Consider the following 26,144-nt stretch of genomic DNA (forward strand, 5'->3'; position numbering starts at 1 on the left):
ATGCTTTCTTTTTTTTTTGAGAGGGAGTCTTGCTCTGTTGCCAGGCTGTAGTGCAGTGGTGCCATCTCAGCTCACTGCAACCTCCACCTCCCAGGTTCAAGCGATTCTCCTGCCTCAGCCTCCTGAGTAGCTGGGATCACAGGCATGCACCAACAAACCCAGCTAATTTTTGTATTTTTAGTAGAGACTGGGTTTCACCATGTTGGCCAGGCTGGTCTCAAAAGCCTGACCTCACATGATCTACCCACCTTGGCCTCCCAAAGTGCTGTGATTACAGGCATAAGCCAATGTGCCTGGCCTCCTCCTTTGAATTCTAAGACAGTATCCTTTTCTGGTTTCCTTCTACGTCTCTGGCAGTTCTCTTTTTCCTTGCTCTCCTTCCGATGCCTACATTTTAAGTATTGGGGTCCCCAGGGCTCTGATGTTTGGCTTTATTCTTTTATCTCTATCAGGTCTTCCTGGGTGATCTTATTCCTTCCCATGGCTTGGGAGTCTGTGGCAGAACCCTTCCATCTGTGGATCTTACCCCAGCTTTTTCAAATCCTCAGATACTGTAGAGAAGGTAGAGACTGTTTTAGATCCCAGGCTCTTGGAACATTCTGTTGACTACTTGCTATCTATGGACTTCATGTGAGCAGATTCAAAGGAACAGCCTTTCACAAAAGGTTTAAGTCTTGATGTGGTATCTTCTTAAACTTCTCCCTCTTCTGTGTCCTTCCTCCATGTTACTATAACGATCCACATCCTATAATGCTGAGAACAGAAAGGGGCGGGTTAGAGGCGTAACTTCTGTTGCATGTGGTCTTTGTGTCTTCCTGCATTCCATGGTCTACAATTCTAATAAAGCAAGTAGTCTGTAGTTGCAGTGAAGACTTGTGAGCTTTGGAGTAAACAAGACAGCCTGGACATGGATCCTGCCTTTATCATTGTATTCTGTAACCTCTCCCTCCAGACACTTCCTTCCCATAGCGCTGTGGCTTGAGACTGGGGATGATACTAAATCCCCAGCTTCCTCTTTTCCTTGCTTGCCCCTTGTTTTGCTGACATCCCTTTTCCTGATGCATCCTAAGACGGGGACAAGCAAGGCAATTTTTTACACATTTGCAAACAATTTTATTTTGCTCTTACAGTGGGTTGATATTTTTTTTAGGTGTAGATTTCCAGGTTGAAAAGTTGCCCATCCAAATGTTGAAGGAATTGCTCTGTACAATAACAATAGTGGTATTGTTATAGAGAATGATTCCATTGTCTTTGTGTTCACTGTTCCTTTATAAATGTATCACTCCTGCCTGGAACCTCGTAGCATCTTCTCGTTATCCCCAGGGCTCTGGCATTGTGTAATTGTGTGCCTTGATATATATATGTGTGTGTGTGTGTATGTGCACATACATTCATATTTGTGCACTTGTGTTAATTATGCTGGAAACTGGGTAAGTAATATGGGTGAATTTCCATAAGATTTTTGGTTTTCCATTCATCTCTTCTATTCATATTCATTTTCCCTGTCTCTCTCTTTCTCTCTGGGATTTCTTTTAATTAGATGTTGGATCTCTTTATCAAACCTTTGATTTTCTTATCTTTCCTTTTTCATTTACCACCTCTTTCCTCTGTTTAATTTTCTGGAAGATTTCTTGACTTTATCTTCCACTCTTTTTTAACTTTAAAATTTCGATGATCATAATTTCCAAGGACTCTTCACTACCCTCTAATTGTTCATGTTTTAAATATTGCCTTGTTTGTATAGATGCAGTGTTTTCACTGACGTCTCTGAGGATATTAGTAGTTTTTTTTTTAGAAAGTCTTCTTCTGCTTCCTGCATTGCCTCTGTTTCCTGCAGGTCACTGATTGTCTACTCGTCTTGTGCTCTCCCATGCTGGAGCTTTGCTGAAGTGCCTGGTGATCCTGAACTGTTTCTTTATATTTAGGAATTGACCCCTAGAAAGCTAGTGCAATTCTGCCTTGTGTGCATGGTTGGGGCTTGCCAACCGGCAGGCTTCACTGTGGCATGATCACAGAATGAACTTGACTTTCCACTGGGAGATCCCCAAATGTCCATACCGAGAAGTATTTTTTGAAAGAATTCATCCAGAGATGCATTCTCTAATCTCTTGCAGGGTGCTGGTATGAGATGAGATTGGGGTGATGGGGAGGCAGGGTTGCAGGAAGAAGGGGCTCAGCTTCATGCCTCATCCCAGCCCTCCCCTGAGCCTTCTGGGTTCAATGTCTCTGGGTAAACCACTAGAGTCCTGTGGGAGGGGAGCGAGGTGATGGTGGGGGCACCTTGTTCCTGCCTGGAGCCTCACTCCACCTCAGCCTTCCTGGCTGTCTTATCCTTTCATGTAGTGATCCTTTCCAGCAGAACCGGCTGCCTGCAAATAATCCCCCTGCAGTCCTGTTGGTCATCTCTTCTTCCACTCTTTCCTCTTCTCTTGCCTCTTTCGTCTTTTGCTTTTTAAATTCCAAAATATTATTGAACTATCTTATTTTCTTTTATCACCTCTCTTCCTCTTTCTCTTTGGGCACACACACATATATATGTATTTTATTATACTTTAAGTTCTAGGGTACATGTGCACAACATGCAGATTTGTTACATATGTATACATGTGCCATGTTGGTGTGTTGCACCCATTAACTTGTCATTTACTTTAGGTATATCTCCTAATGCTATCCCTCCCTGCTACCTCCCTACAATAGGACCCAGTGTGTGATGATCCCCTTCCTGTGTCCAAGTGATCTCATTGTTCAATTCCCATCTATGAGTGAGAACATGTGGTATTTGGTTTTCTGTTCTTGTGACAGTCTGCTGAGAATGATGGTTTCCAGCTGCATCCATGTCCCAACAAAGGACACGAACTCATCCTTTTTTATGTCTGCATAGTATTCCATGGTGTATGTGTGCCACATTTCCTTAATCCAGTCTGTCACTGATGGACTTTTGGGTTGATTATAAGTCTTTGCTCTTGTGAATAGTAGGCACATATATTTTTTGGATTTTTTTTTTTTTTGTATTTTAGTAGAGGGAATGTTTAGTATATGTTTGAGGAGGGAAAGGGGATAAAAACCAGTGCTTAGTTTTCCCTGTTTAACTGGAATTTGCTGTAAAGTTTTTCAAAAAGTTTACAAGGTATTTTCAGGAACTGTCTTCTTTTTTGCAAGGCAAGTGATTATTGCAAGTATTTGGGCAACCACTTACAGCTACTTTTCCACACGGTCTCCAAACACAGTCAGACATTTGTCATGGATTGGAATAAGCCTGTCTGTGCTGATGGAGTGGAATTCAGGGGCCTCCGTTTGCATTTACCAGTCTCCCATTTAGTTCTGCCTCATTGGTGCTTCACCTCGCTATTTGATGGGAAATATTCTCTCCATAAACTTCAGTAAGATGTAATGGATTTCTGCAGTGGAAATATTGTTCAAGCTGCAAAACTGAATCACAGCAGGCACTTTGTCTGGGGACTGTGTGTCTAGCAAAGCAGCCATTTAAAATGCCAGTTATATGAGGCCACAAACAGTCACAGCTAATTCACTTTACAGGAGTTTTATTTGTATGTATGGGAGAACCACGGCACCAAACAGAATAATTTTCTACCAAGACTGCAGCATTAATTATCTTTGCCATCTCAGGCTTTTTGAGTAACTGTATGTCCTTACTGGATTTCTTCTTTGGGTTAGAAAGAAGCGGGAGTGAAGCTGGGGTTGGTAAAGACACAAATGATGTTCTTTGAAGCCATTGGCTCAATGTGGATATTTCAAGAGTGGGACAGCTGACCCAGCTGCGGGTATGGAGATCATGATGCAGCTTCATTACTGTCATTTGTGAAACTTGGCTCAGGTTAGGTCCAGCCCACAATGGGCTTATCTCCCTGTGAACAAGGGAGGGTTGATGGCTGAGTGCAGTAAAAGCTACAGGACACTCCCCTAGGAATCTGGTGGCCAGCTGGAGAGGCTCTGGGTCTTTGAGCCACTCATCAGAGATTCTTGATCCTGATTGTAGATGGGACTCACGTGGGGCGCTCTCACAATCTGATGTCCAGCTCGCACTCCCAGACCAATGGAATCAGAACCCTTGGCGATGAAATCCAGCATCAGCCATTGTTAAAGCTCCCTAGAAGAGGAAGAGCAGGGTGTACACTACTGCTACGTCATTTTAAAAATCCTATTGTTGCTACATAAGAAAACAGATGTATTTAAAACTCTTATTTTGAACTAATTTGGACTTGGGAGAAAGTGAAAGTAATTTATGCCAGGGTCATTTAAATTTACTTTGATTTTGCAGCTGTTTCCATGGTTTGATGGGTGAGTAATTATCAAGAAAGAGAATTTAGGGTGGTTCTCTGAATTCAGAATGCAGAGCATTCGAGGAATACTATTCCAGTGGATTTTGCTAATAAAGAAAATGTGGGCCGGGTGTGGTGACTCACACCTATAATCCTAGCACTTTGGGAGGCTGAGGTGGGTGGATCACTTGAGGTCATTAGTTTGAGACTAGCCTGGACAACATGGTAAAATCCTGTCTCTACTAAAAATACAAAATTAGCCAGGCATGGTGGCAGGCACCTGTAATCCCAGCTACTCGAGAGGATGAGGCACGAGAATCGCTTGAGTCCAGGAGGCAGAGGTTGCAGTGAGCCAAGACTGCACCACTGCCTTCCAGCCTGGGTGATGAAGTGAGACTCTATCTCATTAAAAAGAAAAAAAGAAAGGCAACCTATAGAATGGAAAAAAAATTGTAAGCCATGTATATCTGATAAGGGGTTAATATCTAAAATATACCAGAAACCCAAACTCAAACAACTGAATATCTCTCTCTCTCTCTCTCTCTCTCTCTATATATATATATATATATATAACACACCCACCAAAAAAAAAAAAAAAAAAAAAAAAAAAAGAAAATGTTTGTGATGAGAACAGTAGTTGGGGGTGGTCTCTGGATGGGGCTGGGAACTGGCCGGATGTGATGTCACCAGGTCCTGCATCTCTCTTGGTGTGTGCAGGTCCCGTGGCTGTCATCAGTGGTGAAGAGGACTCAGCCAGCCCACTTCACCACATCAACCACGGCATCACCACACCCTCGTCACTGGATGCTGGGCCCGACACTGTGGTCATCGGCATGACCCGCATCCCTGTCATTGAGAACCCCCAGTACTTCCGTCAGGGACACAACTGCCACAAGCCGGACACGTGTAAGTACTGGGATGGAATGCTCTCCCTCCTGGGGAGGGGAGGGTGGTTGGTGATAGACCATGTACCTGGGGTTCTGGAACCTTCTAGGGTGACCTACTACCTGCCAACCTCCCACTTTCTAAGAGACCCTCCCTGTTTGTCTCAAAACTTGAAGAATAGCCTGAGCCAGGAATCCCCAGGACCAGAGTCCTCTGGGAAGGGGGTGGACTGTGGGTCTGAATCTGCTTCCCTCTTTTCTTCACCTGGGCTCAGCAGGACCCTTGGTGCTGAGAGGTGCTCCCAATAAGGCAGGAGACACAGCGAGGCTGTTCTTCTCTCTAGACCTGGCCTATGTAACTAGGAAACATAACCTGACTCTGTTTAGACAGCAGCCCCTGAGCTTAGCAGAACCTCCACCCAAGCCTCCTTGAGAGGAAAGGGAATAAAGGGCGGTGAGTACCTTTGAATGGAAACATCTCTCTAGCTGCCCCTCCAGTGCCCCGAGGTGTGCACTTTCTGAGAATCAGATCATGGCCCCAGTGCTAGGAACTGTCACCTCCCCACTGCAGAGGTCTCACTCAGACCAGAGGGCTCAGGGCACCTGTTTCCCTCTCATCTCCCAACCCCTCTCCTTGTCCTTCTGCTGAGCCCTGCTAGACCCCCTCTCAGCTCCTGGAGCCTCAGTGACTTGGCTGTCCATCCAGCAGGGTTCCTCCTGCTGTGTGCCCAGGTTCAATCTGGGCCCAGCAACACCCAAGCACACCCCCGCTCCTCCTACTGTTCCAGCCCCCAGGAAATGATCCATTGCATCAGGAGAGAGCACAGCAGCTCCTGGAGAACAGGGACACCCGTGCCTGCCTGAGAGCTGGAAGGACAGAAGTGATCAGCTAGGTTGAGGCCTCACCTTACAGACAGGAATACCGAGGCTCTGGGTGGCTGCCCCAGGCTTCCAGCCAGTGAGTTCTCTTCATGTCTCAGTGGGTCGCAGAGTGGGCCTAGGAAGAGGCACTTTCTGGTCTTGCTCAGCCCCGAGGCGGAGGTCTCTGTGCTTGGGGCACAGTCTTTGTAGCTCACAGAACTCTTGCTGCTCCTGCTGGTTCATCCTATAGCAAAGTGGGCATTGGGCTACCGCCATCAGCCTTTGCTTCATTTCCCTGGCTCTGAGTTTTAGGAGAGCATTGTCACAGTGGGAGGGACTGGGCTTGTGTCAGCATAAGGTCATCATTTGCCTCCCAACCTTGGGTGTTCTCCAGAATCTGTCTCTGTGTATCAGATGCTCCCTGTCAGTATCAGAAAAAGGACACTTGGGTTCTGGACCAGCACTGGGCAAGGAAGAGAGATACCTGTTTTTCAGATAAACCATGGGAAGCACAGAGCAAAGATTAGTTCACCTTTGGCTAAATTTCCTGTCTCAAATCAGGCTCACCACTGGACTGGCCTGGGTGGGGCTGGGAGGAAGGACCTTCTATGGTGGTAGCTGAGTCCAAGCTCAGTCTAGGGTTGATACTGAGTTTTCTAGGGTGCTGTTGGTATTTGAGAAGAGACCTAGACATTGCTATGTTCAATATACAGTCAGTTCTCATTATCTGTAGCAATTGTGTTCTGTGAAGCTGCTGTGAACACTGAATTAGTGAACATTGAACCATTGCTCCTAGGGAAGACACGAGGTTAGGTTCCTGTGGGCCTCGGGTCACATTTTATCAACCAGTCAATACATAACCTTGTCATATGTTTCAGTTTAAGGACACTTTATTTAATACATATTGTTGATTCATTAACATTGAACTCATGGCTATGGCCACCGTCATTCTTCCTGAGCAAAGCTTATCTAACACCTGTATTTTTTTCCGTGAGGCACATCACAGCTGTCCTGTGCTAAGGAACACTAGCCAATACTTCAGAACGATGCTTGGGGGCCGTACTAAACTGCACAGTCACCAGCAACAAGCACAAAAGTGTAAAAAATGTGATCTGGAATAGACCACAAAAAGGATAGTTGTTTACAGTATGAGAGCTGAAACAAGAATTTTAAAACACTGTTGTACGTGATAAATATGACAGATGACAGGGTTTTTTTTCCAATTAAAATAAATGGCTTTTTTTAAAAAGACAAAGGACGAAGGCAGATGTCTCCTTGTTGAGCCTCAGCTGGAAACGTGCCCCTAGGGTCACATTTTGTCACTCTACACATGTCCCTAAAGGACCATGAAAGTGCCTTGAGTCTTGGTTTTGGTGTTGCCAAATAAAAAAATCTGTGAATAATGAATTCTCAAATACAGAATCTGTGAATAATGAGGTGAATTATTTAGAAAGTAGGTGAATTCCCAAATACAGAATCTGTGAATAATGAGGATCCCTCTGTCCTCTTTAGTGGAAGCTCTGGATTCCTGGTGCAGAATATGATCTTGTGATCATATCTGCTCACAGAAGCTCCTGATACCAGGTTATCGGTACAATTGCCAGATGGGATGACTCTCTGGTGTGTTGGAGGCAAGTTTCCTCTGGGCCATCAGAATAAGTGTCCCCATGGAAGACTGGGAGCCATGGAGAGAGCTATGGGGCCTGGTGAGCATCCTTTGGTGTCAAAACAAAGCATACCCAAGGACTCATCGCACTAGGCAAACCATATGGAGGAAGTCTTCCTGCTAGAGCCCTCTAGATTTGTGACTCAAAGTGGCTATTCTAAGGATCCAGACAGTTCTTCAGTGTAAACAAGAAAAGGTTGGTGAAAATGGAAAGACAGCAGGTTTATTGATGAGACTTGAAGGAGCAAGGGAAACAAACAATGGCTTATCAGAGGAAAATCATGAGATGACTCCAGATCATCAGAACCCCCTGATGCTGGGGAAAGTAGCCTTTTTAGAGAAGTGGGACATTTTGTTCTATCAATAGACAGCGAATGGCTCTTAATTGTTTTAGAAAACATGAGTGGCATGACAGACCATGAGCAGGAGCATTGTGGCTGCATTTGTCTAATCCTCCCTCTGCTAATCCCTTGGTGACTCACACAGACAGGGTGAAGGGGGGCCCAGGCCAGTCCTCAATGGAGATTTACTGGCTGAGCCAGCAGCAGGTCTCTGATTAACCACGACTTCATCAGTTGAGGGAACAGACTCCAAGACACATCCCTGTGTGCGATGAGACACTATCATAAATAATTAAAGCTGCATGCATCTTGGCATATAAATAAGTGGAGAGCATTTATGGTGCGGCAGACAAGGCCAGGGTCACTCCTTTGGGGGGATGGCAAGAACCAGGAAGATTAAGAGAATTAAAATGCTCACATTGTGAATCCCCCAGGGGGTCTCCTCATTCTGATTCCCCTCTTTGTCCCATTTAAAAATGTGTAATGTGGGGTGGAATTGCATGAACATAATGCTACCTGACTTCAGGCCTCATTTCCCTGTCCCCCTAGTGATGGATTAAGCCCAAATGTGCTTTTCTTTCTGTACTCATGTGTTTATCGTAAATTGTGGGATATTTCTGATGGAAATGATTAGGATGCTGGTCCTTTCCTTGCTTCTCACTTTCTATCTGCTTTCAATGTGGTCCATAGCATTTTTCCTAGCATGTCAGGCTGCAAGGATATTTAGAGATCACCTGGTACAATCCCTTATCAGATGCATGTATCCCCACACCTGTGTTCCCAACAAGGGCTCTGCATTTGACATTGTCTTTATTCTGCATTTATTTAGCCTTTCCAGGGATTCCAAAAGAGCTGAATAAAGATGCTTCTAGTTGGCAATGTATACTGAACCCAAAACCTAATAAAGCCCCCCTCATTATTTATGTATAGCCCTCTGGTTCTTGAGAGCATCATGAAATGGATACAGCCCTCTTGGTCACATAGCTGAGGACCCTAGACTTTGAGCCAGGTCCGACAGAATGAGAGGTCAAGGGACCACTCCAGGTGGGTCACTTGGGAGAAGCTAAAAGTTATTTGTAGCAACACTGGACCCTCAGTTACCTTTGTCACCCGTGTGGCAGCTCTGGACTGCAGTAAGCTGTTCATGGGTGAGGGTTGGACCGCTTGCTGCTGTCTCAGGAGTCACACATTGGCCCTTTCCCACAGGCCAGTTGAAAGGCTTCTTGGCTTTCTTTAAGGCCCTGGAGTTCTCTGTTCATCGTTTTCTCTCCAAACCCATACTCTTGGTTGAGAAAGCGGAGACCATCTGGGGAGAGGCAACTAGTTTCCTTCTTCTGCCTACACGCCGTCCTTCTGTCCTCGGGTGTCAGTGTCAGCCTTTGCTCCCATGTTGTCCCTTCTCAGAGGAAGCAGCATCTCCACCTTCCCAGAGTCAGCCCCTCCAAGCCTTCCCAGTCTGGGCCTGCAAAGAGGACCTGTCTCCATCCTGGTCGGCCTGCCCTTTCCTCTCTTCTCCCTCTTGACGTAGTCTCTGTCTGCTCCTGTGTCCACCACCACACCTCTTGCAGGTCTCTGTCCTGAAGGTCTATCTGTTTCTTTTTCCCCAGGAGCCCCTCCGCTCTCCGTCTGTGATCACTTTGCAAAACCTGACCATGTTCCTTTGAACCTCCTTTCCTCCTTAGCATCCGAGTCACTTTCCACTGTGCTGATTTTTCTCCTTTCATCTATTTAATCCATGTTTATTGAGGGTTTGTGTCAGACTTTCTTTTAGGCTCTGGAAATAACGGGGAACAAGAGACACATGCTCTCCAGCCTCAGGGGCTCACTGCCAACCATAGCTGATTCCCGAGACGTGGGATGGTGCCCCCTGCTGCAGGACCACTCAGAGCACCTGTGCCCTCCCTCCCTCTCCTCCTGTCTTTCTCTCTCAACTGTCTGCTGATGACTTACCAGCCTTTATTCCTTCTTTCCAGATCATCCGTCCCACACCTCCAGCCGCTACCTTGAAATGCCCATTTTCTCTCCCGACCCTGACTCCCTCTCCTTTCCTTCCACACTCTGTTTATCTTTTAACACCTCTTTCATTTCTAGCTTCTCGTGAATTCTTCCTAGCCCCATGCTATCCCAATGGAACCTTTCCTTCCTTCCTTCTAACCCATAGCTTAGTCAGTGCCAGGCCCCAGTCTTGAATGTCTTTGAGCCAAATCATACATAGGTCAGCCTGTCATTTCTCAAATATACATGTCCTGTTTCCCAAACCTGACTTTGAGTTTATTCCTAGTGTCATAATTCTTTATTTTCTACAGAAACCACAGCATGGAACTAGGGTCAAAGAAGGTGCTAAGATGTGCCAGAGGACTCCATGCCCAGGCTCTCTAGAAACTCACAGAAGGGGCCGGGCGCGGTGGCTTGCACCTGTAATCCCAGCACTTTGGGAGGCCTAGGTGGGTGGATCACAAGTTCAGGAGATCAAGAACATTCTGGCTAATACGGTGAAACCCCGTCTCGACTAAAAATACAAAATATTAGCTGGGCGTGGTGGCGGGCGCCTATAGTCCCAGCTACTTGGGAGGTTGAGACAGGAGAATGGCCTGAACCCAGGAGGCAGAGCTTGCAGTGAGCCCAGATGGTGCCACTGCACTCCAGCCTGGGGGGCAGAGAGAGACTCTGTCTCAAAAAGAAAAAAGAAAAAAAAAAAGAAAAAGGAAAATAAAAAGAAAGAAAGAAAGAAAGAAAGAAACTCACAGAGAAGAAAAGGAAAGCTTATTGATTTGTATCAACAGCCTCTTTAGAGCAAGCACTGGGCTGGTGTTTTATGTTTTTTATCTTATGCGATCTTTAACCAGCTCTCTGAGGGGGAGCTGCTACTCCCATTTATAAAGAAACTGAGACTCAGAGAGCTTAAGTGACTTGTTCCAGATCATACAAGAGAGAGCCTGAGATTTAAACTCAGACCTGTTAACTCCTGCATCCATCCCTCCCCTATCAAATCTTGTTGCCTAGACCTCTAGTGATTGACATATACTCAGCATGGCTGGAGGTCAGGGAAGCAACCTGTTAAGGACAGTTCTTTTGTTTTATAGAGGCTCACTCTTCTGTTTCTAGGATAAGGACAGTCCTGTATAGGGTGTTCAGGGTTGGCTGAAGTCCTCTGTAGTCATGAGGCTGGGCCAACCTCAGTCTGGCTGTTGGCACTTATTACCCCTCTCTGAATTCTCCATAGAATCAAGTTCTTGAAGGGCCATGACTACCTTCAGATCAGGTGATACCTGGCCCTGGGGTTAATTTTTATTTATTTTAAAGAACAGTTTTAGAATAGGTTTAGATTTACAGAATAATTTCAGAAAGTACAGAGAGCACCCACATATTCCCTTTCACTCCCCACCGTCACCACAGTTTTCTCTATTATTAACATTTTGCGTAATTATGGTATATTAGTTGCAATTGGTGAACCACTATTGATACATTTTTGTTAACTAAAGGCCACAATTTAAGAAGGGTTCACTGCTTGTGTTGGACAGTTCTGTGGGTTTTGACAAAAGCATAGTGTCATGTATCCACCATGATAGTATCGGACAGAATAATTTCACTGCCCAAAATGTCCCCTGTCCTCCATCTATTTATCCCCTCACATCCCTCAATCCCTGGTGACCACTGATCTTCCTACTGTCTCCATAGTGTTGTCTTTTCCGTATGTCATATTGTTGAACTCATACAGTGTATAGCCTTTTCAGACTGGCTTCTTTCATTTAGCAATATATGTTTAAGGTCCTCCATGTCTTTTCTTGGCTTGATAGCTAAGAAAAATTTTCTTGGCTTTATAAAAAAAATTTAAAAAAATTTTTTATTTTATTTATTTATTTATTTATTTATTTATTTATTTATTGAGATGGAGTCTTGCTCTGTCTCCCAGGCTGGAGTGCAGTGGCATGATCTTGGCTCACTGCAAGCTCTGCCTCCCAGGTTCACACCATTCTCCTGCCTCAGCCTCCCGAATAGCTGGGACTACAGGCATCTGCCACCACGCCCGGCTAATTTTTTGTATTTTTAGTAGAGACAGGGTTTCACCGTGTTAGCCAGGATGGTCTCGATCTCTTGACCTCGTGATCCGCCTGCCTCGGCCTCCCAAAGTGCTGGGATTACAGGTGTGAGCCACCGTGCCGAGCCTGATAGCTCATTTTATTTTTTATTACTGAGCAATAGTTCATTGTGTGACTGTATTACAGTTTTTATTTCCTCACTTATTGAAAAGCATTGTGTTAGTTTCTTAGGGATGCCAGAATACAGTACCACAAGTTGGGTGGCCCCAAACAGCAGAAATTTTTTATCTCACAGTTCTGGAGGCCCAAAGTCTGAAATCAAGGTATTGTCAGGGCCATCCTCCCTCTGAAACCTATAGGGAAATCAATCCTTCCGTACCTCTTCCTAGTTTCTGGTGGTATGGCACTAGCTTTTTTTTTTTTTTTCAGGCACTAGCTTTTTTTTTTTTTTTTTTTGAGACGGAGTCTCGCTCTGTCGCCCAGGCTGGAGTGCAGTGGCCGGATCTCAGCTCACTGCAAGCTCCGCCTCCCGGGTTCACACCATTCTCCTGCCTCAGCCTCCCGAGTAGCTGGGACTACAGGCGCCCGCCACCACGCTCGGCTAATGTTTTATATTTTTTAGTGGAGACGGGGTTTCACCGTGTTAGCTAGGATGATCTCGATCTCCTGACCTCGTGATCCGCCTGTCTCGGCCTCCCAAAGTGCTGGGATTACAGGCTTGAGCCACCACGCCCGGCCTCTTACGCCTCTTTAGCTACAGAGCAGTAGTGTGAGGTTCCTGGCCTCACTCTTTCCCTAGGAAAACTTGATGCATTCCCCTCTAGCATACCAGCCCACAAGGCAAGAACATCTGCACAGATAACCAAAGCTGGAACTACTAGATCTGTGCACCGTCTCTTTGGCTGGGACCAGTGGTTCCTTTTATCAGAGTGTGCAAGTGGCTTATCTCCTCCTTTTCTTCTGGGCCAATTAACCATGAAGCTTGCCTTTTCTGGAAGAGGATTTGCCCAGGCCAGTTTCCAGCTGCGGTGGGGAGCACAAAGCACATGTGCGTAATGCAGTATTAATAGTGCATTGGCGTGATATAGATTCTGTCACCTTCTATACTAACAAACATCGCTTAGTGCAGAGTAATGATGGGTATTTATTCCCAGCCACTTAACTCAGCATAATGGACTTGCAGATGAAATATGGAAAATGGGCTCCTTTGTCTGGGAGGCTGGGGCCCTTCCTGGAACCAGTAGCAGAGGGAACAGCAGCAGCTGCTGCTCCTGCAGAATAAGTCTTTCTCTAGAAGAAGTCCTGGATGGACTTGCCTGATGGAAAGAAGGAGATCTGGTTACAGGGCTGGGCTGGGAGTGTGCGTGTGCAGCTGAGGAGGCGAGGTTGGCATACCAGGGGCTGCTGTTTGCTCCCTGTGGTTGTTTTAGAAGGCAGGCTCTGCTGGATGTGACATGGGAGAGAAATAGGACCAACGTGGATGGGGGATTCTGATGGGTCCCCTCTTTTATGCTGCTGGTTGGATCTTGACAGTCCACTCTGGGGGAACCATAGGATGAATCTTGGTGAATCTTGGTTAATAATGGAACCATTTAGCTTTCATCTTTTTTACCAATTCTGTATCTCCAGGCCTTGCTTGGTAGGCAGTGTTTCATAAAACATTTTAAATGGACATAAATTTGTATTGTACCCCTCTGATTTTTCTTAAATCTTATCTTCAGATTGAATTAGAATAACTAGGAGACCCCCAGGAATTCTTACCAAACCTACCAGACCTAGGTTTGGTAAGCACAAGGTCTCTGGAGGGAGGGATGGGTCTGAACATATTACCAGTATTCTTTCTTTCTAGAAAGAGCTGGATGATGCCAGAATGAGATATCTTGGGAGCCCAGCGAGTAAGTCCAGGGCCCATGGGCTTGAACTTAGTGTACAAGCTTGTCTGCAGGGTCTCTGCCTCAAGATATTAATCTCTGCTGGGTGCTGACGTCTGAGTTCCCTAAATGTTGGTACAATCCAAGCATGGCACTTTGACGTTTTTCCCCCATCCCAGGAAGAAAAAAATCATATGAAGCCATTTCCCTGAAATTAATTGAAAACACTAGACTTTCCTAGCATGCACTTTGGAGCTATAACCAACTAGTTCAAAGTGACAGATTAGCATTCATCTCCCTGGGCCAAGACCACCTGCCATCCTTGCGGTTATCATGACCTCATCTGCTCTGTGCCTCACTGCCATAATCACATACTCAAAGTTAGTAGCTGCATGCAGTCATGCTAATTAAGTAATTAGGTCTAATTATGCTCCCTGTAAATACAAGGTAATTGGCTTTAAAAAAGTACTTGGGGATAAGCATTCACTTCATGGTCGAGGAGGGGAAGAATGATGAGACCCCCCAGCCAAGTTGGAGTAATGTCATTTCATGGTGGCCTGGGAGCCCAGAGGAAGCTGCACCCGAAAGCTGAAGGTGAGCAGAACATGGAGTGGGTCCTTTTTGCTCTGCTCAAAGGCCTAGAAGCAGAAGGACTACTTGTCTTCCTGGCATGTTTTGGCCTCAGTCTTGTCTTCAAGGAGTGAGAGCATTAGCTTTCCTCCAGAGATCCTTTCTACCTCAAGAGTTCCTAGAGATAATTAGTTTATATTTTTTCTTCTTCAACTGGATTCAGGCATCCAGTCTGTATTGGAGTTTTAGAGGGTCATAATTCTGAACCAGCTAAAACGTACATATAGCGGTCAGATAGGAATCAAAAGATGAGCATTATTGTTGCGCCCAAGAAGGCAGCTTGAGCGTAAAGCCAAAATGGGCTTTTTGGTGCTTCTCCTCAGTCTTGAACTTGGGATGCACAGATAGAACTTGGGTTTGCTGAGCAGATATTATTCATTCAGTTGCATGGAGAGTCATGATTCACCTTACCTTTTGGAAGCCAGAGAGCTTAGGAACACCCCAGGAAGCTCATATGCGCAAGGAGAGAATCCCTTTTCTTCATGAACTTTGCCCAGAAGAGAAATGTGATGGCGGATGATGGACTCCACCCTCATCACCCATCAAAGAAGTCACTTGCTTTTCACAGGGAGAAGCCAGGAATGCAGGGTGAGGGAAGGGCTTGGGGTTACTTCCCGTGTCTCCAAGGAGACAGACATTCTTATTTTAAGGGCAGAAGTTAAAAATCAGGGAAAGGGAAAAAGATCTCCTTCTCCCACCTACAAGCAGTAATCTCAGTAGTTTATGGTGGTCTCTATTAGTGTTCTCTTTCCAGAAGCCCTTTTCCAGGGGAAAGTGGTCATCACCTCCATCTTCTATGAGTGAATACGTGAGTCGTTCCTTATGACAGATGTGCCCAAGAATTTGTTGGTTCTCATTCCCCTTGCACTATATTATTGACAGTCAATAACTAAAAACCAAAGCTCTACCCACACCTTAGCCAAGAAGCCAAGAGTACAACTGCCCTTCCATCTTCTCTTCAGCTGCCTTTAATTCATTGTTTCGCAAATTGTTCTCTGAAGGATACGAATAGGCATTGCTTAAAAAAAAAAGTTTCATGGCAAAATAATTTTGGGAAAACCTGGATTAAGTAACTTTCATACTGTAGGATTCTGAGAGCCTTTAATGCTAGAGATCCCTGAGACTTTCCAAGAAGAACCTTTGGTCTGCAGCACTTCCCAAATTTCTTGAACTACTGAACCTGATTTTGAGGTATACCTGTTAGCATCTCTGTAGACACAGATGTTTCAATGGATCCCATTCAGGGCTGTTCTGGGGTTTGGGGGCTCCATTGTTGCCTCCCCAGCAGGTGTGGTCACTCACTGTGACAGTGCCCAGATGGGCCTGAACCCATTTGGCACAGGCACTGTCACATTTCCTCTCAAGCCCCTGGGAGGGACAGGACGTAGCTGCATTCCGTGAGAATAGCCCGAATTGGGGTGGTAACATTCTTCAGGATTTCTGGCAGAGCACTAAATCCTACACTTAAATGGATCAGGGGATCTTTGCCTGTTGTTCTCTTCCTAGAAGCTCTTGCAGGTGCTTCTAACACTTCCTAAACCCCAGATCCGGAGAGGCTGGTCATGGCCAAAGTTTCACTGCATTCCTTGTTTCCAGGCAGATCTGCTGCCACTTAGGAATGGAATCTTAGGGAGCTGCTCCAAGGAGAAATGCTCAAACCAAGATGCAGCCAGCCTTCTCAAAGTCACTATTTCCAAACTATTATTTGGAAGGTCAAAGCATCTTCTTATTTCAAGAAGATAATATAATGGTCTTGGCATGCAGTAGGCAGGGTCTAGCAGCTGAGAGAGTGAACTGAACTAGGGAATTGCAGAGGATCCTTTTTCATTAGAAACGAAAGTGACATGAGCATGGGTGGCCCTAGACCCAGGTCCCAGCCTATCATCTCAGCCACTGCATGACTGTGGGCAAGGTACTTGCCTTCTCTAAATTTGAGATAAGAAAAGGTGACCACCTTAGCAGGTATCTTTTGAGATGAAGGGGTATGAGAATTTGAAAATACTCTGTAAACTTGTATAAGTGACAATACGTGATCATCCTCACCTTGATAGCAATATTTTTACAACGATCATTACGATTTCTGATATAAATATGCTCTTGGGGGACACCAGCTTGATGGTACCAAAAAATATGTTTTCCAAGCTTGGAGTTATTTCTGAAATAAGAATGCCCTCCAGCGACTTCTTTCCCCCAACTCTAAGAAACAGCATTTTATCACCCGGCTCCACAGCTACGAAGATGCTCTTAGGAGTCGGCACTGTAATATGTTGGTTGTCAGGAAATGATGGATGTAGATGAGCAGAGGGCTCAGGCCAATTTCCTGTTGAGTTAATGAGACCAAAATGTTGTGTGGGCTCAACTAGAAGATGGCAGAGAGATTCATGGCGAGATTCTTTTGTTTGTGTTTTTGTTTGATTGATTTTTTGTTTCACCCTTCCCTTTGTCAGCAAACTTAATTTTGTTGAAACAAAGCTCCTCTTCTCCCTTGTATGCCTGCCTGTGTGCATTACGCTGAGTTCTCATATGTTTGTGCCTGCACGGTCCCCTCCGAAGTTAGGGCTTCAATGTCTGTCTGCTTATTTGACTTCCTTTTTGCTTGTCCTTAGACGTGAGTGCACAGCCCTTTTGTTTTTTTCTTAGCAAACTTATACACAGGATCTTCAGACACAAATGTACATGTGTCTGAGTCTTGTTCATATTTGTGCACATATCTCATGTTTTAGACACTGATTATATCAGTTGAGATCCTTTTGACTGAAAGTACAAGACAATCCTGACTCACTCAGCTTAAACAAGAAAGATGTCAATCATCGCATAACTCAGCTAAAGAGCTAGGGAAGGCTCCCGGTGAAGTGTATTAGGACTCTAGCTCTGCTTTTTCTGATTCTCCTGCCTCTGCCTTTCTGTGTTTTGCTTTATCACCAGGTTGATTTCTCTCATGGCTACAAAATGGTTGCAGCAGCTCCAGGGATCACAGCCAAGCACATGGACTAGGGGCCCCACGGGGCTGTCTCTTTTTGTGGGTGGGTTGAAACTGAGAAAGCCTTTTTCCAAAGCACCTAAGTAGTCTTTCCTTCCTGTTTCATTGGCCAGAATTATGTCATATGTTTATTCCCAAGCCAGTCACTCTTAAAGGGAACAGAATTACCCCCAAGCACTTTAGGCTCCTCCAGATTCTCCCCTGGGGCTGGGAATGGAACTCATTTTCCCTGAGGCATATGGTTGCCTGGAGGGCATATGTCTGCACAGAATCACAGGGCTCTGTTAGCAAGAAACGGGAAGTGACTGTTAGAAATGACAGTGCCTGCCACCCAGGTCTCTTCCAGGAGTAAAGCAAATGCTCACCTAGGCTTTCAGCCTTGCAAATACTGTCATCCTGCTCTTCTAGGAGTAAGCAGGTGCCTCTTGGGGTACAGGGGGTAGAATGAAGATGAAAACATTGACACCATGTACATTTTACTCCTTGTATCTCTCCTCTTAGGAAGAGCAACCTAGTAATTTGTTGTCATCATCACTGTTCTGGTCTGGTAAACTGTCGTGCTAATTTTCAAGGCTAGACTTTTATGCCTGGGTGATGAAACATTTCTGCTTGTGGTTTTAGCTGGATCCAACTATCTTGGTTGAGCAAGCTGTGTGAATTCTTCAGAGCTGCTATGTGATCCTTTGGGAGCATAGCTTTTGGAGAGTAGGTGGGAGGAGGTAGGTGGTGAAGAGAGGGGAAAAGGGGGAGTAGTAAAAAATAAATAAATAAATTAACATTTACTGAATACTTACCAAGGGCCAGGCTCTGAACTTGAAGTACATTCAAATAATAATAAAATCATACACTGCGTAGTGCTTATTATATCTTAGGCACCAAAACCAGTTTAAATATAATAATAAATTGTTCAATCCTCACAAAAATCATATGAGGGCTGGGCGTGGTGGCTCATGCCTATAATCCTAGCACTTTGGGAGGCCAAGGCAGGCGGATCATGAGGTCAGGAGATCGAGACCATCCTGGCTAACATGGTGAAACCCCGTCTCTACTAAAAACATGAAAAAAAAAAAAATTAGCCGGCCTGTAGTCCCAGCTACTCAAGAGGCTGAGGCAGGAGAATGGTGTGACCTCAGGTGGCAGAGCTTGCAGTGAGCGGAGATCGTGCCACTGTACTCCAGCCTGGGCGATAGAGGGAGACTCCCTCTCAAAAAAAAAAAAAGAAAAAATTCATATAAGGTAGCGTCTATTACTTTCCCCATTTTCTAGGTGGGGAAACTGAGGCACAGGTAGTGGTTAAAATATTTCCTAGAGTCTTGCAGCTAGAAAATGACAAAACTGTGATGTGACAGAGCCTACCGCCACCTCTTCTTTTCATGAAGTCTTTCTTTCTACATTAAATCAGGCTTTAATGTAAGTGTAGTGTTCTCCACTTTACAGATTAGGCATTTCTTAGGGAAGCAAGGAAGTTAAGGGACTTGCCCAAGGTCATTTACTGGTCAAAGGTAAAGCCAGGATTCAAACTGTAGAGTTTAGGAGCATGCCACTTCTACTAATCTCCCACTGTCAGCTGACTTCCAATTCACCCCCACCCCCACCTTTTGGGAGATCTTGGAGACTTTCAGATGGTTGCTAGTTTGGGTGACCCATAGTGCTCACCAGTGAGGCAGTAGAAGGCAATTCTTCTCTAGCACTTTAGCTCCTATGTAGTCATCCCCCTCCCTGTGCCTACCCCAGAAGGCTCTTTGGAGCTTCAGATCCCCACGAGGCAGGCCTCCTAGAAGCAGGGTCCAGCTAGAGATGGGCATTGGAGGTGATGCAAGAGCTACCCCTGAAGGAGAAGAGCAGAAGTCCTTGGATCCAAGTTGACCTATTTTTGGCCAAGTCTCCTTTTATCCTGTCGCTGGTGGTTTTGTCGCTTAATTTGTCACCCAGATTGTGGCTGTGCCTCTCAGTAGGCAACGTATAAGCTTCTGTCCCCAGACTTAGAATTGCTGGTGATATAGCAACTCTTTGCACTGGATTCTGCTGAGTCGAGCAGCCCTAATGCCACTGGTAATGAAGAAGTGTTGGGACTAAACTCCTAATGGCTCATTGATTGGTTGAATTATGCTCAGTGTAATTCTGAAAATAGATTTGAAATATGTGCTTGGGGATTTGTGGGGATTTGTTACTTAGGAGCTTTAACTAAATCATGGCTGGTTTGACAGAGACAACAATACAGGGAGCCTGTGCCTGGGGCGTGATGTTCATCTCTGGGTGACCCTCCTCCCCCTATTCCCCAAAGTCAGGAAAGTGTGCTCGGTGGGTTGACTAGGAGTGGGATGGTCCCCCATCCCTTCACATATATTCCTTTGTTCAGGGTTTGAGAAGGTCAACTTGGTTGAACAAACCACTGCAAACTCCTCAGTATTGCTAAGGTGAAATGGAGACATCACAGATTCTGGATTCTCCCTTTTATTTCCTCTGAAGTTAAGAACAGATGCTATCTTCTTTCTAATTCCAAGCTTTCACTTTTCCTGGAGCTGCCACTCTGGGGAAGAACCAAAGGGGAAGCCTTCATGGAGGCTTAGCTAATCAGCCTTTTGGCATATTCTGGTGCCATCTTTTCCTTCTGCATCCTTGGATCCTAGGCCTAAAGGAGGAGCTGTATGAAGGGTTTCTGGTCTTGGGCTGAGCTTCTAACATCCATGCTTCTTTTGGTGAGTGCCAAGTTAACTTGGAGACAATAGAAAAGCTAATGAAGGCCCCTCTGTGAGGGAGCAATCATTAGAAAATAATATTCAGAGACCTCCCAGCACACCTCAAATCACTCACCTTGTATTTCTTTCCCTCTGGTCTATCAGAAACCTAAAATGCCTCCCATTTTTGATGCAAGGTAGATCAGAAACAAACAAGGGATGTTATAAGTGAGCCTTAGTGAGGCAAATTTGAAAGATGCAGTGGACCATATTTCCATGGGGAATTTGATCAGGGGCTTTTTTTTTTTTTTTCAACCTTGTCTGAAAGGGTATATTCCCCTTCCCTGGGGTAATTTATACTCAGCCAGTCTTTAGGAAAGAAAAAAAAAAAATCCCCAAAGAAGGGAGGAAGTAAAAACAAAACCTGGAAGAAAAGAAAAAAAATGACACTCTCCTCTTATAAAGAAATTACTGACGTTCTACATTATGAACTGTATTAATTTTTAATGGCTGAGAAAGGAGTTGATTTATAATGCATCCTTTCTGGCTGCAAAGCCTGTCCCCAGCTAATAAATAAATGACAGTTCTCTCATATTAAAAGTATCCGTCATCTTACACTGTTGGAATGTAAATGGTGAGAGGCATTGAATGAGAGGCCCCTGGGAGGGGCGTGCCCTGCCGTGCCCAGCTGGAGAAGAGCCTGCCATAGCGGTCTGCCTAGTTCTGAGGCAGCTTAGTCCATTCCTTCTTCTTGTTCTCAGCAAAGTGACCCAAATAGCTACAACTCTTGTGGTACAGGAGAAAGTTCATAAGAAAAGGTGATGGACCATTTAGGAACAGTTCATCTTGTAAATTTAAATTCCTGGTGTTTAAGCAAAACGGTCCATGGCTTCTCCTTACATATCCTTAGGGGTTCCTCATTGGCTTCCCATGCATCTCTGGGATTATGTGTTCAGTAGTTCATCCTTTGATGGTGGTCACAACTCTGGTTGGCCTCTCTATGCCTCTTTAGAAAATAAACAGGAACACCTAACATTCGTTTTTGGTTTCAAGGTAATATATGATCACTGAAAATATTTTGAGGAAAATCCAGAAAAGTGAAAAGAAGAAAATAAGAATGATCCCTAACGCCAACCCAAGTGATGAAGGCATGACATTTTGCCTTATATGCACAGGCTAATAACATACACAGACATGTACACATCAACATGAACATGTATAATACACACAAATGAGATCATATTCTGCATATGGTTTCATAATCTGAATTTGTCATCTAGCAGAATATCATAGACCTTTATTTCACAATACCGCTATACCGCTATTTTTGATGGCTACATAACATGTGGCCAGGCTATATTCACTTTGGAGCCGCTGTAGAGCTGGTGATCAGTCAATCGAGATGCATTCCTTCGTTCTTCATTACAATGCCAACTCCAGAGTAAACATAGTGCAGGAGAAAAACTGAATACAAAGGATGATTTTTGCACAGAGCTCCTAATCTTGGAGCAACTACTATGCTGCAGAGTCAATGCAGTGAGGCTGAGAGATGAACAGAGTGGCATCATCCCCGCATGAGGGAGTCCACACTCCAGCTGGGGAGACAGGCCAGTTAACAGTTTTGGAGATATGAGCATAATGAGATGCCTGCCACAGAGGCCCTGCCACTAAAGGGCCTGGTGTGCTTAGAGAGCAGAGGGTTGTTTAAATTAGGGGAGCAGAGGCTTGGGTAAAGGCTCCACAGAGGGGAAAGTGTTTGAGCTAGGAAGCTGCAGGGAAACTTGGACTGGCAGAGATGGACAGGAAGGGCCTTCCAGACCACTGTAGCAGTAGCAGGAGGCAGAGAGAGGGCAGGGTTTGGCGGGGTCAGGGCTGAAGGTGAGTGACCAGAGAAGGACTCCCTCCGGGGGTGGAGGAAGCAGGTCTTGTTTATGTGTTAAATTACATAGCTTATTGACACAATAATTATAAATTTATTCATAGAATTTGCACTTACATAGTCCAGGCCTTTGTTTATCACTCTTGTCACTGTTTCTCAGAAGTAGGTGATGACTAGAGAAGTAAGGAAAACTATCAACATTCTAATAAAAAAGGTAAAACAAAGTAGCAAGTTATTCTCTCTGAATTTACCGACAGTTCCAGGCAAATACAGAGAGACCCCTGTTCCAGAAAGAAGAGAAATGAAACACTCACTGAATATACCTTTCAGCACAGGGAGCGTTATTTAGAAAATGAGAGAGATCTAGCGGTTGCTGCCAGCAGGCTCCACTCCCTCTGATTTATTTATATTGTCTTTATAGGCTTATAAAAATGGAAGTTTGCCTAGATTTTGAGACTAACATTTCTATCCTTTCACATATGAATTTATTTCTTGATTTGTTGTGCATATTTCTAAACATAGATCGACCAATGACTTTTGCTTTTGGAAAAATAAAAAAGAAAATCTCGGAGCTGGTGAGAAGAGGAATCAGAGATCATGTTCCTGCAAAGAACCTGCTCCGGTGTTGCCAGAGAGGTAGGCAGGGAAGCATCCAAGAAGCATTTACTCCTTGAGCACCTGAGAGAGCCTGTTGTTTTTGGCAGGTGGAAAAGTGGCAGCCCAAGATCAAGTCATAGTTGGTCTTGGTTTTATAACCAGTTAGTTGCAGTTGCAATATGATCCTCGCTTATATTTTTGCCTTCAAATCTTGGACCCAAAATTATTCCAGCAATAGGAGTTGGCTGAAAGCTAAGTTTTTCCTTTCCTGCTCTTTAATTCTCTTTCACTTAACTTCCTTGTAGAACATAGAAGTTTTTTTAATCTGAAAAATATCTCAGAGATCCAGTGAGACTTATCTTTTCATTTAGTCGATGAGGAAACTGAGGGCCAAACGCATAGTTCAATGACATTAAACTGCATGAGGATTTGGAAGAAGGAACAGGTCGAGGAGCAATGGCTATTGTTTCTCACTCCTGAACCTGTAAGTGGAAATGCAATCTTTTCATTTTCCCCCAACTTGGTTTTTTTTGTCTGGGCCATTTAACAAGGAATGTCTGACAAAAGTGAATTGTCTGACTCAGGTGCAGTAATTGCCACAGAAATTGGTTTTGGTGTCTTTGGGGAATTCTGCAGTTGAACCCAGAAGGCATCCTTATCAAGTAGTTTGTCCCAACACTTCTGCAAATTTTAAGAACCTCAGATATCACTGTTTTCCTTTGGAGTGATATTTTGTTATTTTAGTAAACTTTCAAGGGACACTGCCACTTTGCTTTACTAGTTTCCTGGTGAGATACAGTGTTACTATCTTAAGTCTTTTTTTTAAAAAAAATGAGACAGAGTCTCACTGTATCACCCAAGCTGGATGGAGTGCAGTGGTGTGACCTTGGCTCACTGCATCCTCCACCTCCTGGGCTCTATCCTCCCATCTCAGCCTCCCGAATAGCTGAGACTACAGGCGCACCACCACGCCTGCTACCTGGGCTCAATCAATCCACCTACCTCAGTCTCTCAAAGTGCTAGATTTATAGGCATGAGCCACCTTGCCTGGCCGAGTCAGGCCCTGCTACAGGATTGTTTATACATAATCTGAAATGTCATCTGCATTTGAAGAGTCTCTTAGAAGGGTGTCTGAGTTCCTGATGGCATTAAAAAGGAAGGAAACTTGTAGCTAGGCATCTATTTGATTCCCAGGCTGCTTTCATGTTACTTAATGCAGTCAGATCATAAAGGGAATTCATTTCTACTCCTCAACTTCTAAATAACTTCACATGATTTACAGTTGACAAACAGCACACTGGGACTCTTCCTCCATTTCATTGTTTCTGTGGAAAATTGGTTGATACAGCATCGCCAAGTGTATGACTTCTTATCCTCAGGCATTTCTCCCACCAACACTGGCAATGGCCCACTGTGCACAGAGCTCTGGGTTAGTGGAGGAACTCTGTTTCTTTTTTACCGCGGTTCTGTTATCTGGTTACACTCTGACCTAGAGGAAGATGCCGATGTGATTTTAAACAATCTTACCAGTGCACAGTTTCGGCTCTTGATAGAGGAATTTCAGAAGACCGTTGTTCTTTGAAGTCAGGGGTTCTCCAAGTGTGGTGTGCAGACCAGTAGCATCAGCATCAACTGGAAACTTGTTAGAAATGCAAATTCTCAGTATTCACTCCGGACCCACTGAATCCGAAACTCTGGGCATGGGATTCGGTAGTCCGTGTTTTAACAAGCCCTCTGGGTGATTCTGATGCACATCAAATTATGAGAAGCACAGTGTGAGATACTGGTGTAGTTACCTATTTCCCCCGATCAAAAATATCTGAAAAAGCTGAGAAGTGCTTCAATATAATTATTAGTAGTATATTATAAAACATTTATTCATTTAGTAAATATTTATTGAGCGTCCATTAAGTTCTAGGTTCTGTATTGGGTGTTAGGAGCACAAATAAACCAGCAAATGGGTCATTCTGATGTGGTTGTTTTGGTATGAACATGTAGAAACACTTTTTTTTGTGACAGTGATATGAACAAGAGGTCCTCAGCCTCATTCTCACCCTGCCTGTGATTTCTGTGCTATTTCTGGACCTCTCCAAATGGGAAAGTTTGCCAAAGCTTGGAGTCACAGTGTCCTGAGTGAGAACCAGGATATAAGCAAGGCACAGGAATGACCCATGCATGGGGGAATGTTGCCAGCTCTACATTTTATTTGTGAATAATAAGGAAGGAAGAGAAAAGGTTTGTGTTTTAGGTTGTGTTAATATGCTTCCCTTATGTCAAAACCACCAACTCCTAGCACCCTGTCAAAATGGCTGCACTGAAATATCACAGTTCGTCGAGGATCTCATTGTCTTATAGGTTCATGGATCACGTAGAGTTGGCAGGATGGGAGCCAAAGAGCTGAAGGTGGGATTCTGTGAAGAACAATGCGTGCTCTCTCCTTTATGCTGCATGAGGCTGTCGGGTACGGGGTGGGTAAGCTCTGTTGGCTTGAACATTGGAGCCTAGACTTGCTGCTGTGCTCTCTCTCTCCACGTCTCTGCGTGTCTGTCATAAGGTGTGACTAATGGGAAGATCTGCCTCATTCGGTCTTCATGTGTATTAAATGAGGTAATGTATGTAAGGGGTTTGGAGCAGCTGCCTGTGTTTAGGAAGAAATGGCTAACTTCTGGCTGTCAGCACTATTACCATAGTCTGCCTTAGTTACACTACAGAAGAAATTCACTTCTGCCCTGCTGGGTCATGCCAGTGGCAGGGGAGGGGAGGGGCAGTATCTGGCTGTGCAGATTTTCCCCGACATTATTGATAAATCACACTTTCCCGTAGAGTAATGTGCGGTGGAAAGTGTCTCCCCGTGTAGAAACTGGTGTCTTATTGTGCTGATGTAGTTCAGTGGCCTGCTCCTACATACACTGCCAGGATGTGTAAATCTTCAGCTGTGGCTTGTTTTCAGGGATAGACCCAACTCACCATGACCCAACCCCAAGACTTCACCTCATTGCCAAAGTCAAGGGGGAGATTTTGCCAGACAATATCAGATTACTGAGAATTTAATTATGATTTCCAAATGTTCTGAAACTATAGGAATGTAGCAAATGCCCCATAGTGCATTGAGTTTAGAGATATCTAACCTCTTCCTATTTAATGTGAAAATGTGCATATTTTGTAAGTCCTCACAGACTTACTAGTAGAGTCACGTTCTCATTCACTCCCAGATAAACTTTCTCAAATCCTCTCTATTTTGATTTCTTAAAGCAAGCTGGAGACTGAGCTTTCTGTTGGTGATGAGTAGGAATTCTAGATAGCAAGAGGAGAGAGGCTGACCTGGTGGAGGGAACAACAGATACAAAGGTGTGGAGGTGTTTTCTGGGGGCACTCAGGAGCTCTGGATTAGCAAGGTGGAAGGTGTGTGGATGGGAGCCAGTCATAATGGCCTGCGC

General features: G+C 44.7%; 1 protein-coding gene across 11 annotated transcripts in view; it reads left to right on the forward strand.

The window, feature by feature from the left end:
- The window catches only part of LOC105488353 (neurotrophic receptor tyrosine kinase 3), a 495,170-nt gene that overhangs the window by 222,211 nt on the left and 246,815 nt on the right, over window positions 1–26,144 (forward strand). For all 11 annotated transcript variants that reach the window (XM_071100730.1, XM_071100722.1, XM_071100724.1 and 8 more), the window contains one exon: window positions 4,998–5,186. In XM_071100730.1, coding sequence (XP_070956831.1) covers window positions 4,998–5,186 — 189 coding nt within the window. The remainder of the gene's footprint in view (window positions 1–4,997; window positions 5,187–26,144) is intronic.

This window comes from Macaca nemestrina, chromosome 7, assembly GCF_043159975.1.
Source record: "Macaca nemestrina isolate mMacNem1 chromosome 7, mMacNem.hap1, whole genome shotgun sequence".
NCBI classification, from domain to species: domain Eukaryota; kingdom Metazoa; phylum Chordata; class Mammalia; order Primates; family Cercopithecidae; genus Macaca; species Macaca nemestrina.